The sequence below is a fragment of the Vulpes lagopus genome, chromosome 21 (assembly GCF_018345385.1).
Source record: "Vulpes lagopus strain Blue_001 chromosome 21, ASM1834538v1, whole genome shotgun sequence".
NCBI classification, from domain to species: domain Eukaryota; kingdom Metazoa; phylum Chordata; class Mammalia; order Carnivora; family Canidae; genus Vulpes; species Vulpes lagopus.
In genome coordinates, this window is record NC_054844.1 from 673,649 (window position 1) to 687,845 (window position 14,197).

General features: G+C 36.2%; 1 protein-coding gene across 5 annotated transcripts in view; it reads right to left on the reverse strand.

The window, feature by feature from the left end:
* Positions 1-14,197, reverse strand: part of BCL2L13 (BCL2 like 13) — a 91,185-nt gene that overhangs the window by 37,429 nt on the left and 39,559 nt on the right. For 4 of the 5 annotated variants that reach the window (XM_041736947.1, XM_041736946.1, XM_041736949.1 and 1 more), the window contains 2 exons: positions 10,636-10,705; positions 3,481-3,624 (listed from right to left, as the gene is read on the reverse strand). In XM_041736947.1, coding sequence (XP_041592881.1) covers positions 3,481-3,624; positions 10,636-10,705 — 214 coding nt within the window. Of the gene's footprint in view, positions 1-3,480; positions 3,625-10,635; positions 10,706-14,197 lie in introns of those variants that run through there. The other variant, XM_041736948.1, reaches the window with a different exon arrangement.

The following is a 14,197-nucleotide window of genomic DNA, read 5'->3' on the forward strand; positions in this document are numbered from 1 at the left end:
TCCTCTATCAGGGAAGGTTGTCCTCTTTGACCAAAGTTGTCCTCAAGAAGAATGCACATGGAGTGCTGAAGGAGAAAGGATACCTGCTAGGCCAGCCAGATCAGTCAAATCAAACCTGGCAATCAGTGGGGTGACAGCTGTCATAGCCAGATCACCCTCATATCCAAAAGAGAGGATATTTTTGAGACACTTAGAAATCTGAATGCTAACAGGATATCTAAGGATATGAAATAATTTTTAATTTTTTTGATGTAATAATGGTAGTGTGATTAAAAATAAAGAAAACTGGGCAGCCTGGGTGGCTCAGCAGTTTAGCACCGCCTTTGGCCCAGAGCATGATCCTGGAGACCCGGGATCGAGTCCCACATCGGGCTCCCGGTGCATGGAGCCTGCTTCTCCCTCTGCCTGTGTCTCTGCCTCTCTCTCTCCTTTCTGTATATTCTCATGAATAAATAAATAAAATCTTAAAAAAAAAAGTAAAAATAAGAATTAAAAAAATAAAAATAAAGAAAACCTTTATTTTTAAGTGATACATACTGAAAAAAAATTTTTTTTTTTTTTTACTTTTAAGTAGGCTCCATGCCAGTGTAGAGGCTGATGAGGGGCCTGGACCCCTAACCCTGAGATCAACAACACCCAGGCCAAGATCAAGAGTCAGATGCTCAAAAAAAAAAAAAAAAAAAGGAGTCAGATGCTCAAGCAACTGAGCCACTCAGACACTCCTGAATTTTTATTTTATTTTTTATTTTTTTTAAGATTTTTATTTATTTATTCATGAGAGACACAGAGAGAGAGAGAGAGAGGCAGAGACACAGGCAGAGGGAGAAACAGGCTCCATGCAGGGAGCCCGACATGGGACTCGATGCTGGGATTCCAGAATCACGCTCTGGTCCGAAGGCAGGTGCTAAACCACTGAGCCACCCAGGGATTCCCCTGAATTTTTTTTTTTAAATTCCAGTATATATATATATTTTTTTTTTTTAAATTTATTTATGATAGTCACAGAGAGAGAGAGAGAGAGAGGCAGAGACACAGGCAGAGGGAGAAGCAGGCTCCATGCACCGGGAGCCCGATGTAGGACTCGATCCCGGGTCTCCAGGATCGCGCCCTGGGCCAAAGGCAGGCGCCAAACCGCCGCGCCACCCAGGGATCCCAATTCCAGTATATTTAATGTTATATTAGGTTTAATTCCAGTATAATGTTACATTAGTTTAAGGTGTACAATATAGCGACTCAATTTTATATGGTACTCAGTGTTCATAAATTTATTCTTAATCTTCTTTACCTATTTTGCTCATCCCTCCATTTACCTTCCCTACCTACTGAAATATTTTTTAAATATTTTATTTATGTATTTGAGAGAGAGAGAGAGAGAAATAGCGAGAGAGGGACGCCTGGGTGGCTCAGCAGTTGAGTGTCTGCCTTCGGCTCAGGGTGTGATCCTGGGATCTAGTCCCCCATTGGTCTCCTTGCATGGAGCCTGCTTCTCCCTCTGCCTATATCTCTGCTTCTCTCTCTGCCTCTCTCTCTGTCTCTCATGAATAAATAAATAAAATCTTAAAATCTTAAAATAAATAAATAAATAAATAAATAGCGAGAGAGAGCACGAGCAGGGTGGGGCAGAGGGAAAGGGAGAAGGAGCCTCTGCTGAGCACGGAGCCCAATGAGGGGCTCGATCTCAGGACCCTGGGATCATGACCCGAGCTGAGGGCAGATCCCCAACCAACTGAGCCACCTGGGCACCCCTATACTGAAATTTTTATACAAAAAATTATATGATACCTGAATTTTGCTTCAAAATAATATTAAAAAGAGACATTACTAGGGTGTGAATAAAGCATAACTGGCAATGAGTCAGTAACTGTTGGGGCTAAGTGATAAAAGTCATTATAACTTTAAAACATTTTTATAAATCTAAGCCTATTACAAAGTAATCTTATTTTGGGATCCCTGGGTGGCTCAGTGGTTTAGTACCTGTCTTTGGCCCAGGGTGTGATCCTGGAGACCCGGGATTGAGTCCCACATCGGGCTCCCTGCATGGAGCCTGCTTCTCCCTCTGCCTGTGTCTCTGCCTCTCTCTGTGTCTCTCATGAATAAATAAATAAAATCTTAAAAAAAAAAGTAATCTTATTTTCATAAATGATTTTAAAAATTAAGAAGTCTGACAATATTAAGTATTAGAGAAGATGAAGAACAACAAAAATTTCTATTTTTATTATTTATTTTTAAATATTTTATTTATTTGAGAGACAGAGTGAGTGAGAGAGAGAGAGCGCATGAGCAGAGGCAGAGGCAGAGGGAAAAACAGGCTCCTGCTGAGCAGGGAACTTGATGTAGGGCTCGATCCTAGGACCCTAGGACCATAACCTGAGCTGAAGGCAGACATTTAATGGACTGAGCCACCCAGGCATCCCCCAAAATTTTTATATTTTTATATGCTGCTGACAGAGTATAAGTTGGAAGACCACTTTGGAAAACACCTTGGCATTATCTTGTGAACTGAACACATCTATATACTTGGACTCAGAAGTTCTACTCCCAAGTATATCACCAAAGAACAGCAATGTCTATAAGAGCAAAAAGGTGAAAATGTCTACTGATATGATTATAGAGAAATAAGTTGTTACATATCTACACAATTGAATACCAAACACCAACCAATACATCAACCCAGATCATGTATTCTCAATGCCGATCATTTTGAGAGGGAAATAGTTTGGTGAGATGGGGGAAATCTTACAATCACTTGTGGCCCACCCTTCAAACAGCACCAGTACGTACATAAAAAGACTTCTATCTGCAGTATTAAAATTTCATGGGGGAGGAAGGAGATGATTAGGATAAAAATGTCTAAAAAGGATCCTAAAAAATAAATAAACAGGATTCCTAAGGGAGTGATATAAAAAAAAATTTGAGAAACAATGACCAAGGAGAGTCTCAAGAATAAACAACATTGAGTGAAAAAAAAAAAAAAGTTTAGAAGAATACACACAGTATATTATTCACATAGAGCTCAAAACATATAAAATAATGTATTGTCTTGAGATACATATATATGTATGATTAAACTATAATAAAAACCCAAAACCCAAAACAGGAGTTATACTTGTGAAGTATGTAAGACCATGCTGAAATGTAGGAAGGGCATATGAAAAGATTCAAAAGTATTGGCTCTGTTCTTTTCTTTGACTGGAATGGCAAATATATAGGCATTCATTTTATTATTCCTTATCCTTTAATTATTTAAATATTTTTTGTTAGTACAAAATATTTCATAATTAGAACTACTTAAAAACACCTATCAATTTGCTGTAAGTAAAATCTTAATAGTGAAACCATATGAATAGTCTTGCCACTGATCATGCAATCAATGTTAGATAATATTAAATAATATTCATATTAAACCTATGTTGCTAAAAACAACCACAATGAGAAGCTTAACCTTTTTTTAAAGAAAAAAAAATACATAACAGCTCATACCCAGCCACCTTGTTGAATGATGTACTCTGCTGCATAGTCCTCCAGATATGTTACACCAAACTGTAGCAATGCACTCAGAGGCTCTTGACCACGTCTTGTCAACTCCAGAAGCATTTGTTGTAGCAAAACCAGAGGCACCAAAATCTTCAATGCAAAGATGAGAGAGTAAAAAACAAACTGCAATTCTTATTATTCATTTTACATGTTCAACTACTAGAAAATTATGACTTGGATGCAACATTATGGAATCTCATTTTTATTATAATAAAGGAATAAAATACTGACCCTTAACTATAATGTCTGTGAATAATATATGTAGATTTTATATCATAGGGTGGGAGAAATAATTATTTTATGAAAATAATTGGCTTGTGTATATGAAAGATGTATAGAAAATTCACTGAAGGTTTTTTTTTTTTTTTTTGAAGTGTTATTTATAACAGGGAAAGACTAGAAACAACTCACCAGGGACTGGTTAAACAAATTTTGGCAAAATATCATGTAGTTGTTAAAAAGAATTAGATTGTTTACTGCCCAATCACCAAGACTTATTTTCAGTGAGGAAAGTGACAGGACCGTGTATATAATAATGGTAGTATTTGTGTTTAAAATACACATACACATACACACACACATTTGTATACTCATATAGTATCTCTGGAAAAATATACAAGAAACTGGTAATAGCGGTAGCCTAAGAAGAGAACAAAGTAATTGGCAATTGGGTGGGAAAAAATTTTCAATGTATACTTTTTTGTACTTACTGCATTTTGCATCATGTGCTTTTACTATCTATTTGAAAATAAGGACTTTCAGGGACACCTGGGTGGTTCAGTAGTTGAGCATCTGCCTTTGGCTCAGGTTTTGATGCCAGGGTCCTAGGATCGAGTCCTGCATCGGGCTCCCAGAAGGGAGTCTGCTTCTCCCTCTGCCTATGTCTCTCTCTCTCTCTCTCTCTGTGTGTGTGGCTCATGAAAATATATAAAATCTTTAAAAAAAAAAAAAGAAAGAAAAGAAGAACTTTCAAAATTATCAGCTTTTATCTTATAAAACTTTTATATCTAAAAAAAAAAAACTTTTATATCTTTTTTTTATATCTTTTATCTTATAAAAGTCACCAAAACCTAAATGGGGGTGGGGGGTGGTGGTGGTGGCGCCTGGGTGGCTCAGTCGGTTAAGCATCTGCCTTCATCTCTGGTCATGATCTCAGGGTCCTGGGATCCAGCCCCAGGTCGGGCTTCCTGCTCAGCAGGGAGTCTGCTCCTCCCCCTGCTTGTGCTCTATCTTTCCCTCAAATAAGTAAATAAATAAATAAAATATAAAAACAAAACAAAACCCAAGGAGGTATTATTATCATTCTTAATAACCTTGTGGCTCAATAATTAAAAACTGTCAAAATTTATGACAGGGACACCTGAGAGTCCTTTGCCTTCCAGAAACAACTGCACATTGAAAAGAACTAAGCATTTTCAACTAACCATCTGCATGCAATCTCTTTAGTCTAAAACATCAAGAGGTCTCCACATGCCTGGAAAAGGAAATGAAACCAATTCCAATTCCAATTCCTTGTTACTGCCAAGGTAATAACTGAAGGATTACAAAATATTTGTGCAGGAGAGAACAAACAAAAAAGATAATGAGTTTAGAGTCTTACTAATATTATTGGCTTGTAAGTAAAAGCAGTCCTTAGGGAATCTGTATTAAAGTCTGAAAGAAAGAATGCAACAAACACGTATCTTCCATTTTTGATATTATAAAAGAACTCCAGTCCAAAATATATTTAAAAACGTTCTCAAAAACAAACAAACAAAAAAACAAACAAAAAAACGTTCTCAACACTAACAGAGGGGTCTAGGCCTATAGAGAATATATTAGGCTTTCTTCATAATTAGAAAACCTGTCATACTATTAAAAACCAAAAAATCAAAAACAAAAAACCCTACCCCCAAAACATATTGTTCATCTACCCTCAGTATTCTTTCCTAGCAGGAGAGTAAGGTACAGCTTGTTGGTCAGTCCCACTGACTCATATCACAGTAATTTCAAAGGCTTAATTTCAAAACATTCTAGTTTCCCATATTAATTTACTAATATGCAATATTTTAAAATATTCATGTTTAGCTCTATTACCTCTTAGGGAAATGAGTTGCAAACAGTTTTTTACTTGCTATCTAAAATAATACTTATTTTTATTTGTTCCAAATTTATCTCCTTCATGTATCAAAAAGTAGATGCCCAGTCTTGCACTCAAGGCAAGTGATCCCAGTGTTCTGATATTGAGTCCCACATCAGCTTCCCCGTGGGGAGCCTGCTTCTCCCTGGGCCTCTCTTTGTGTCTGTCATAAATACATAAATAAAATCTAAAAAAAAAAAAAAAAAAAGTAGATGCCATAGTTTTACTATATCATCTAGAGATAAATCTGTAATCCTCTTTCACTACTGTCTTAGAGTCTTTAATCATATTCCATCTCATTCACTATTTTCTTAGGCTGAAATTTACTAATCTTTTACCCTGTTCCTCATATGGCAATTCCTTTACTGCTTTGATCATGTAAGTTACCCCTTCCCAGATCTTCTCCATCTCAATTGTTATCTTTCTTGAAATGTAGTAACCAGAGTGCAGAAATTTCATTTTACAGAACTAACAAATTCTAATTGTAATATTCTTGGTGATATGTGTTCTGTATCTTTTACTTATTTGACATTTATCTTCAGGGACCTCTATGATGACATCCAAGCCCACTATCTTTTAAGTATAATTTAGACTGTCTATATAGTTAAACCCTTTGCCCTCTAATATTTGTGATCACACATGAAACTTTGTAAGTTATTTCTAAAACTGATTCTATCAATTTGGCAGTGTACTATCCACAAGAATTTATCACCTTACACCAGATATTTTTTTGTACTCTCCCCCGCCAGTACTAGAAAAAAAAAAAAAAAAAAAAAGATGCTTTAAAAAAACAAAACAAAAAACTGGATCCCCAAGCATTCATTCCTAGAAGGTCCTCACTATTCATACTCCTAAGACTAAAAAGCAACTAGTCTTATTCTTTGAATTCCTCCCTGTAAGTCATTTCCTTACTGGATAATAGTAATCCCCACAACACATATAAATTACTTTTCTCTCCCACAACTTTTGTAAAGGAATGCTAAGTAATTTTGAGTGAGTATTCAAAAAGGAATACCTCCATTCATTGTCTCCCCATATTTACTATGTGGCACCTTCTTCCACTAAGTTAGACTTAGCACTATTATCCTATTATTAAAGAATGTATGAACTTGCTTGGTACAAAAATAAAGAATATTAACTTATAGCTCCGAGGATCTCTTCTCCAGTAGAATAGATATCTATGATGATAAAATACATATTTTGATCTATCACTTTACTATTTAGTAACTGTTTTATAACTTAACAATTGTAGTAAATGTCATATCCCACAAATTTTATCTGTATTGATTGATTAGGTTTGAATGTTTGAGCATTATTTACTTCAAAATAAAATTTAAGACACAACCAGGCATTATTTATCACCCAGTGCTATGCAACAAGAAATATGGAACATTACCAATTAAGTATTCTTGCCAAAAAGATCAAACTTGAATATGATTAGGGTTCTAGATCTACCTACCAATGGAAAGAAAATATAGATACAGAGGAATATGACTGCAGTGATGCAGTCAATAAAATCCAGAAAGTAGGAAATTTTGGTACATATTTAAATTATTTTTCTAGGTATATACATTCCTACATTTAGACATGGACTTCTTTTTTGGACTTCTCTTTTTAAAGGATCATACTATTAATGTTTGTGACTAGCTTTTTTCCCCCCAGTTCTTTTTATTTGATTTGATTTGAGTATTCTAGGGGCACCTGGGTGGCACAGTGGTTGAGTGTCTGCTTTTGGCTCAGGTTGTGATCCTGGAGTCCTGGGATCGAGTCAGGCTCCCTGAAGGGAGCCTGCTTCTCCTTCTGCCTATGTCTCTGCCTCTCTCCGTGTATCTCTCATGAATAAGTAAATAAAATATTTTTTTAAAAAGAGTATTCTACTAAGACACTTTCAGAATCCCTATACAGATAAACTGATACTCAGTTTATCCCTAATGTGGCATGCTCTGTGGACATTTTTTTTTTCCTCTTCTCTCGGATGCGTGTTTCATTAGAGCCTTATTTACCTACCAGACAGTCATATTCTTTTCAGCCCTAGAGAACTTAGTAAGAGGAATATTGGATTCAGCAGAGCAAGTAATATTCTGAATGGCATGCCGCATTTATGTGAGGTATTTATTCAAGCCACAGCCTTGGCCCTTGGTTCAGATAAGGGACTAAAATGAAACAAAGAATGGAAAAATCAGATGAGTGAAGAAAGATAATGAAATCTGGGGTTTATTCAGATATTTTTCCTTTAGGATGACCCTAGGATCGTGGGGAGGAGAACATACATAAAATAAGGGAAGAAGGTTAGTAATATTAGGTAACTAAACATGTGTTGTTTGATATCCTAAGAAATACATCATAACCAAGCTCATTTTTATTTATAAAATAAATATATTTCAATATCTAAATAAGGGTGTTTTTTTTTTATTCCAAGAAAGGAAATGAAACAAACTATTTTATTTTTTTTCTTTTCTTTTTTTTTTAATTTTTTATTTATTTATGATAGGCACACAGTGAGAGAGAGAGAGAGAGAGGCAGAGACACAGGCAAAGGGAGAAGCAGGCTCCATGCACCGGGAGCCCGACGTGGGATTCGATCCCGGATCTCCAGGATCGCGCCCTGGGCCAAAGGCAGGCGCTAAATCACTGCACCACCCAGGGATCCTATTTTATTTTTTTAAAGATTTTATTTATTTATTCATGAGAGACGCACAGAGAGAGGCAGAGACATAGGCAGAGGGAGAAGCAGGATCCATGCAGGGAGCCCCGTGGGGACTCGATCCCGGGACTCCAGGATCACATCCTAGGCCGAGGCAGGCTCAACTGCTGAGCCACCCAGGCGTCCCGAAACAAACTTTTTAAATAACTTATTTGCAGCTAAATAACACAGTAAAACCCCATAACGGTGACTACTTTGTTTTATTTTTACCTGTCTAAAGAATTAGATTTATTTAAATGAAACGAAAATGTAGTTTAAGGCAGCAGCTTATTCTTTTTCTTACTTAAATATTTTATTTAAATTCAATTTGTCAATATATAGAATAGTGACTATTTTGGAACAAGTTCTCATCTGTTAAATCTAATGTAATAGCCACTGTTTACTGAGTGCTTACTATGGTGCCACACAATGTGCTAAATAAGCATTTAACCTATATTATGTCATTTAAATCTAGTTAAATATATGAAGTTAGAATTATTAGATCCATTTCACATATGTGAAAATGAAGATTTAGAGGGTCACCTGGCTGGCTCAGTTGGAAGGTTGTGCAACTTTTGATCTCAGGGTCAGGAGTTAGAACCCCATGTTGGGTGTAGAGATTATTTAAATAAACAAAACTTAAAAAAAAAATTAAGATTCAGAGAGCTTAACAAACTGTCCAAAGATATGATTCTAGTCTGTGGCAAAGCTGATATTTGAAACAAGTGCAACTACAAAGCCTATGATGCTTATTATTAAGCTATAATGCTTCCAAAGCCTGTATTATATAGTGATTAAAAACAATATATGTCAATTAGGTACGTAAAGTCACATGGTCTGTCTCATACTATTAACAGAATTCTAAGTAGAAGTCAAGGGGTGGTGGGATGGGTTAAATAGGTGATGGGGATTAAGGAGTGTACTTGTCATGATGAGTACTGAGTGATGTATGGAATTGTTGGATAAAATTAAAACTTAAATTTAGAGCAGAGGTGCCTATTTATAAAAATAATTCTGGGGTGCCTGGGTGGCTCAGTCAGTTAAGCGTCTGTCTTCAGTTCAGGTCATGATCCCAGGATCCTGGGATGGAGCCCCACGTCAGACTCCTTGCTCACAGGGAGTCTGCTTCTTCCTTTGCCTCTACAGGCTGTGCTCTCGCAGGGAGTCTGCTTCTCCCTCTGCCTCTACGGGCTGTGCTCACCTTTTCTCTGTGCATCAAATAAGTAAATAAAATCTTTTAAAAAAATAATAATTCTACTGAATTTTCTCATCCCTAGCACAAGATCACTAAGAGCCACACTTCTTCCTCAAATTGAGCTGAGCCTTCCTGTACTGCATTCCCTTACACTTTCTGCCTTTTCAAGTTGATAAATGGATAATACAGTCTGAGATCATGGATAAACAGTATGATACAGTGGAAAAAAAACTAAAGCTGGAATCAGAAGACCTGAGTTCTCAGCTCTAGTGTTGGTTCCAACATTTCCTAGTCAAGGTGTCCAGGACAATTGACTTAACTTTTTTCTCACTTGATCTAACTAAATAACAAAACAAAAGCTATAAAATCCATTCTGTCTTCTGCAAAGGATGGTTGTAATGATCCAATGAGATGTGACATGAGATACCTTGTAAACTATAAAACACAAATGGTATTCACTCAATTAAGAGAACCAGAACAACAACAAAAAAAAAAAAAAGAGAGAGAGAGAGAGAAAAAAAACAGAAGAAGCAGTCTCCCAAATGAAGCTCTTATTCTTTTTCACCCCAAGACATACACACAGGGTAGCAAACAATCATTTGGAGGTAAATGTCACGTCTAATACAGAGAAGTGAAGAAATGATGGAGAATTCAGAACAGAAAAGGAAGGAAGAATGGCATCCTATGGGACACATATTTCTGGGCCACCCATAATCTCACATCATTAATCAAAAAACCACTTTAGGGATCCCTGGGTGGCGCAGCGGTTTGGCGCCTGTCTTTGGCCCGGGGCGCGATCCTGGAGACCCGGGATCGAATCCCACATCGGGCTCCCGGTGCATGGAGCCTGCTTCTCCCTCTGCCTATGTCTCTGCTTCTCTCTCTCTCACTGTGTGCCTATCATAAATAAATAAAATTAAAAAAAAAAAAAAAAAAAAAAAAAAAAAAAAACCACTTTAATAAAAAAACATCCACTTAACACAATTGGAGTTATGCATTAAATAATGAGCTCTAGTAGTTTTTTCTTATATGATGTTAGCAATTTCTCCTGCGCTTTAATCAACACACTAAAATCTTGTAAGAGAAAAGATAATTTGGTTAATACCTTATTCCAGCCGCTGGCATGAACTGTGGTCTCCAGAGTACATTCCCGATATGCCTGATATGTCACTGGCCTGTAGAGATTTTTTTAAGAGTCTGGGTCACAAAGAAGGAAAATTCTAAATTTCCAGATGAATAAAAATACAGTAACTATTCTGTGTTGAACTTTTTTGCTAAAGTACCAAAGAATATTCAGTATATTGATTTGTATGAGATGTGGCTTTTAACATTTGGTATGCATTTACTTCAAGCACTCCCTATAGGCTGAGAGGCATGCTATCAGCTTGGGAAAGCAGTTAATAACATAACAATAATGAAAATAACGCTTTTAAAATAAACTTAAAGTATTTGAAACTTATCCAATAGGATTTCCATGTTGCAGATTAAACACACACTTGGGTTATTAAAAAAGATTAAATAGTTAACAAAAATGATCTTTATTAAAAGCACAATTTTAACTTTCTTAAAAGGCAAAAAATTTAAAACACTTAAAACTTAAAGAAACATGTCACTGAAAGACCTCTTAAACCGAGGATCTAAGGAGTTGGGCTAAAATAAGGCCAGTAAACGGAGCTCTATGTTTAACTTGGAGTCTTATGACATAAAATCCTGGAGGGCAGAAATAAGCTTTTCTGATTATTTCCAACTAAGTTCTAGTCACACCCAAAACTAAAAAACCACTGAGTGATGACAACAACACTCACTAATTTATTGAAGGATTTTGGGTACTATGTGTAAGACTTGGTTTCATGTCTTAAAAACAAATACTTAGTGCTAAGTAGCATATGAAAGCATCAATAGCCTGAATATCAGATTTAATAAAACTTACCCCTCACTTTTGTGGGCAAACTATTAACATATATGATAAAAGGGGGAGGAGTCTTGCTTTTATAGGATTTTAAAATCCATTCCAAAGGCATTTTCTGCTCTGACTTGGGTCTGTGATCTCTTCAGCCTATGAATATTTATTTAATATGGAGGATAGCTACCACTTATTGGTGGCCTACTGTTCAGTTTTATATTTTTATATATTTATACTTTATATCACATACTATCATTTTACACATTAGGAAATTGAAGCTCAGAAAAGCTAAGAGTTTGGGACGCCTAGGTGGCTCAGTGGTTGAGTGCCTGCCTTTGGCCCAGGGCATGATCCTGGAGTCCCGGGATCGAGTTCCACATCGGGCTCCCTGCATGGAGCCTGCTTCTCTCTCTGCCTATGTCTCTGCCTCTCTCTCTGTGTCTCTCATGAATAAATAAAAAAAAGAAAAGAAAAGCTAAGAAGCTATCCCAAATCTACATAGCTGGCAACCAGCAATGCAGGAATTCATAACCAACTAGATCTGGGTCCACAGGCCATACTACTCCTATTTTATTTTATTTTATTTTATTTTATTTTATTTTTTTATTTATGATAGTCGCACAGAGAGAGAGAGAGAGGCAGAGACACAGGCAGAGGAAGAAGCAGGCTCCATGCACCGGGAGCCCGACGTGGGACTCGATCCCGGGTCTCCAGGATCGCGCCCTGGGCCAAAGGCAGGCGCTAAACCGCTGCGCCACCCAGGGATCCCCAACTACTCCTATTTTAAATTAGGATTCTGTAACATATCACAATAATGTCTCGATGCCACATGCGGCTAGTGATCATCTGAAATGTGGCTAGTGATATGCTGAAAGTAGACATACACACTAGATTTCTAAGACTTAGTAAGGAAAAAAGAATGCAAAATAGCTCATTAATATTTTCATACTGAGGACCTGTTAAAACTATAATATTCTGAATATATTGGGCCAAATAAAACATATTAAAAATCTTAATTTTTAATGTGGTTGTTAGAAGGTTTTAAATTGCATATACGTGACTTGTATTTCATCTATTGTGTAGTGGTAGTCTACATACTTCAGGAACCAGTTCTGATGACGCACATTATCCTTCTTTTACATAAGTCAATGTAAAATCAATACCACAGTGATGCAGAAAGGAGGTAAGGTATGTAGGATGACCTTTTTTTTATAAGATGTTATATACTAACTTCCTAATATTACATTACCATTAAAGTAAGCTTAGAATATTTTAGAAGTCATGGGCTCAATAGGAGGAGGTAGTCATAAAACTTGAATTTCAGATACTACACAGTCTACCTATCCATATCCTCCCTCACGTTTACTTGTGTCTATCAGTCCCTTCACTTCCTCTCCTGAAATGTGTGATGCTGCTGTGGGTCACAGTAGTCCTTACTGGTAGTTTGTCTATCAGGCTAAAGTACTTTAGCATCTTTCAGAATGAAACATGATTTGAATCATTATATGTACACACATACATGCACATAAAAGATCCAGCAGACTAACACATTCAAAGGAAATCTAATACACAGAAAACCGTTGGAGAAAAATCAGCCCTATCTAATGAGCTACCTGAACATAGCAAAGAAGAAAAGGGGGCAGGGGGAACTTCTTCACACTGCTAGTGCTTGGCTATGAAGAGTTCAGGATTATTTTCCCACTTAAACAAAACTGTTGGAAGGAGTAGGTGGTATTTTCCACCTTACAAACTATTCCTATCAATCTGTATACTTCTAGTTCACCATCAGTTACTTATTTTTAAGGTATTAGTGACAGAGCTTATTAACAACATTCAAAAGTAGATTACTGTGAAAAAAATTTATTCATAGAGAAGCCTGACTGTGATATACAACCAGAGGTACCAATTTAAAAAATAATTTTGTCAGGAGTGCCTGGCTGGCTTAGTCAGTGGAATGCAGGACTCTTGATCTCAGGGTTATAAGTTCAAGCTCTGCGCTGGGTATAGAAATTACTTAAAAATTAAACCTTTAAATAAATAAATAAAAATTTTAAAAAAGAAATAATTATCTCAGCATTGAGGGTCTGGGAGGAAAAAAACCACCAAGTAGTCACCCGACTATGGATTTTTAAATATAATTTACTTTTCAGTGAAAAGATATCAATTTTTCCTATAAATTACTAAAAGGATGCCCAAAAAACACCTAATAACCTAAATGATACTGTTCTTCAGAGAGCTTATAATATCCCAGTAAAGTTAAAATTAATAGATGGGGAAATTCAGATATCAAATGAAATGGTTTGCTTAAAACCACAAATAGTTTGTACCAAATTGGAAACAGAATATTTGGTTTCTACTTCTCAGTTATTTTATTTCCAGTCCCAATAGCTCTTACAAGTTTTTTTCTTTTGGCAAAACAGTAGGTTTCTTCAAATCTTAATGGAATATATATATATGAAAATATAGCTCTTCTGATGTAAGAAGCATGGCACCCACTCATCCTGTCCCTCACCATCTCGGGTACCCTATGCTTCACAGAACACTAAAAACCACTGCTGTACATCCAAATTTCCTATTTAAGTTTTATTTTTAGACACTCGTAATCTCTTCAGATTCTTTTAAACTTTCCTATGTATACAGTTAAGAAAGTCCAAATACAATTTTCATTTCAGTATCCTATACATAATTTGGATTTTTATATTTGCTAATGTCACCAGGACACATAGAAACAAACCAAATTCTCCTTAAACTCAAACTTCTTCCC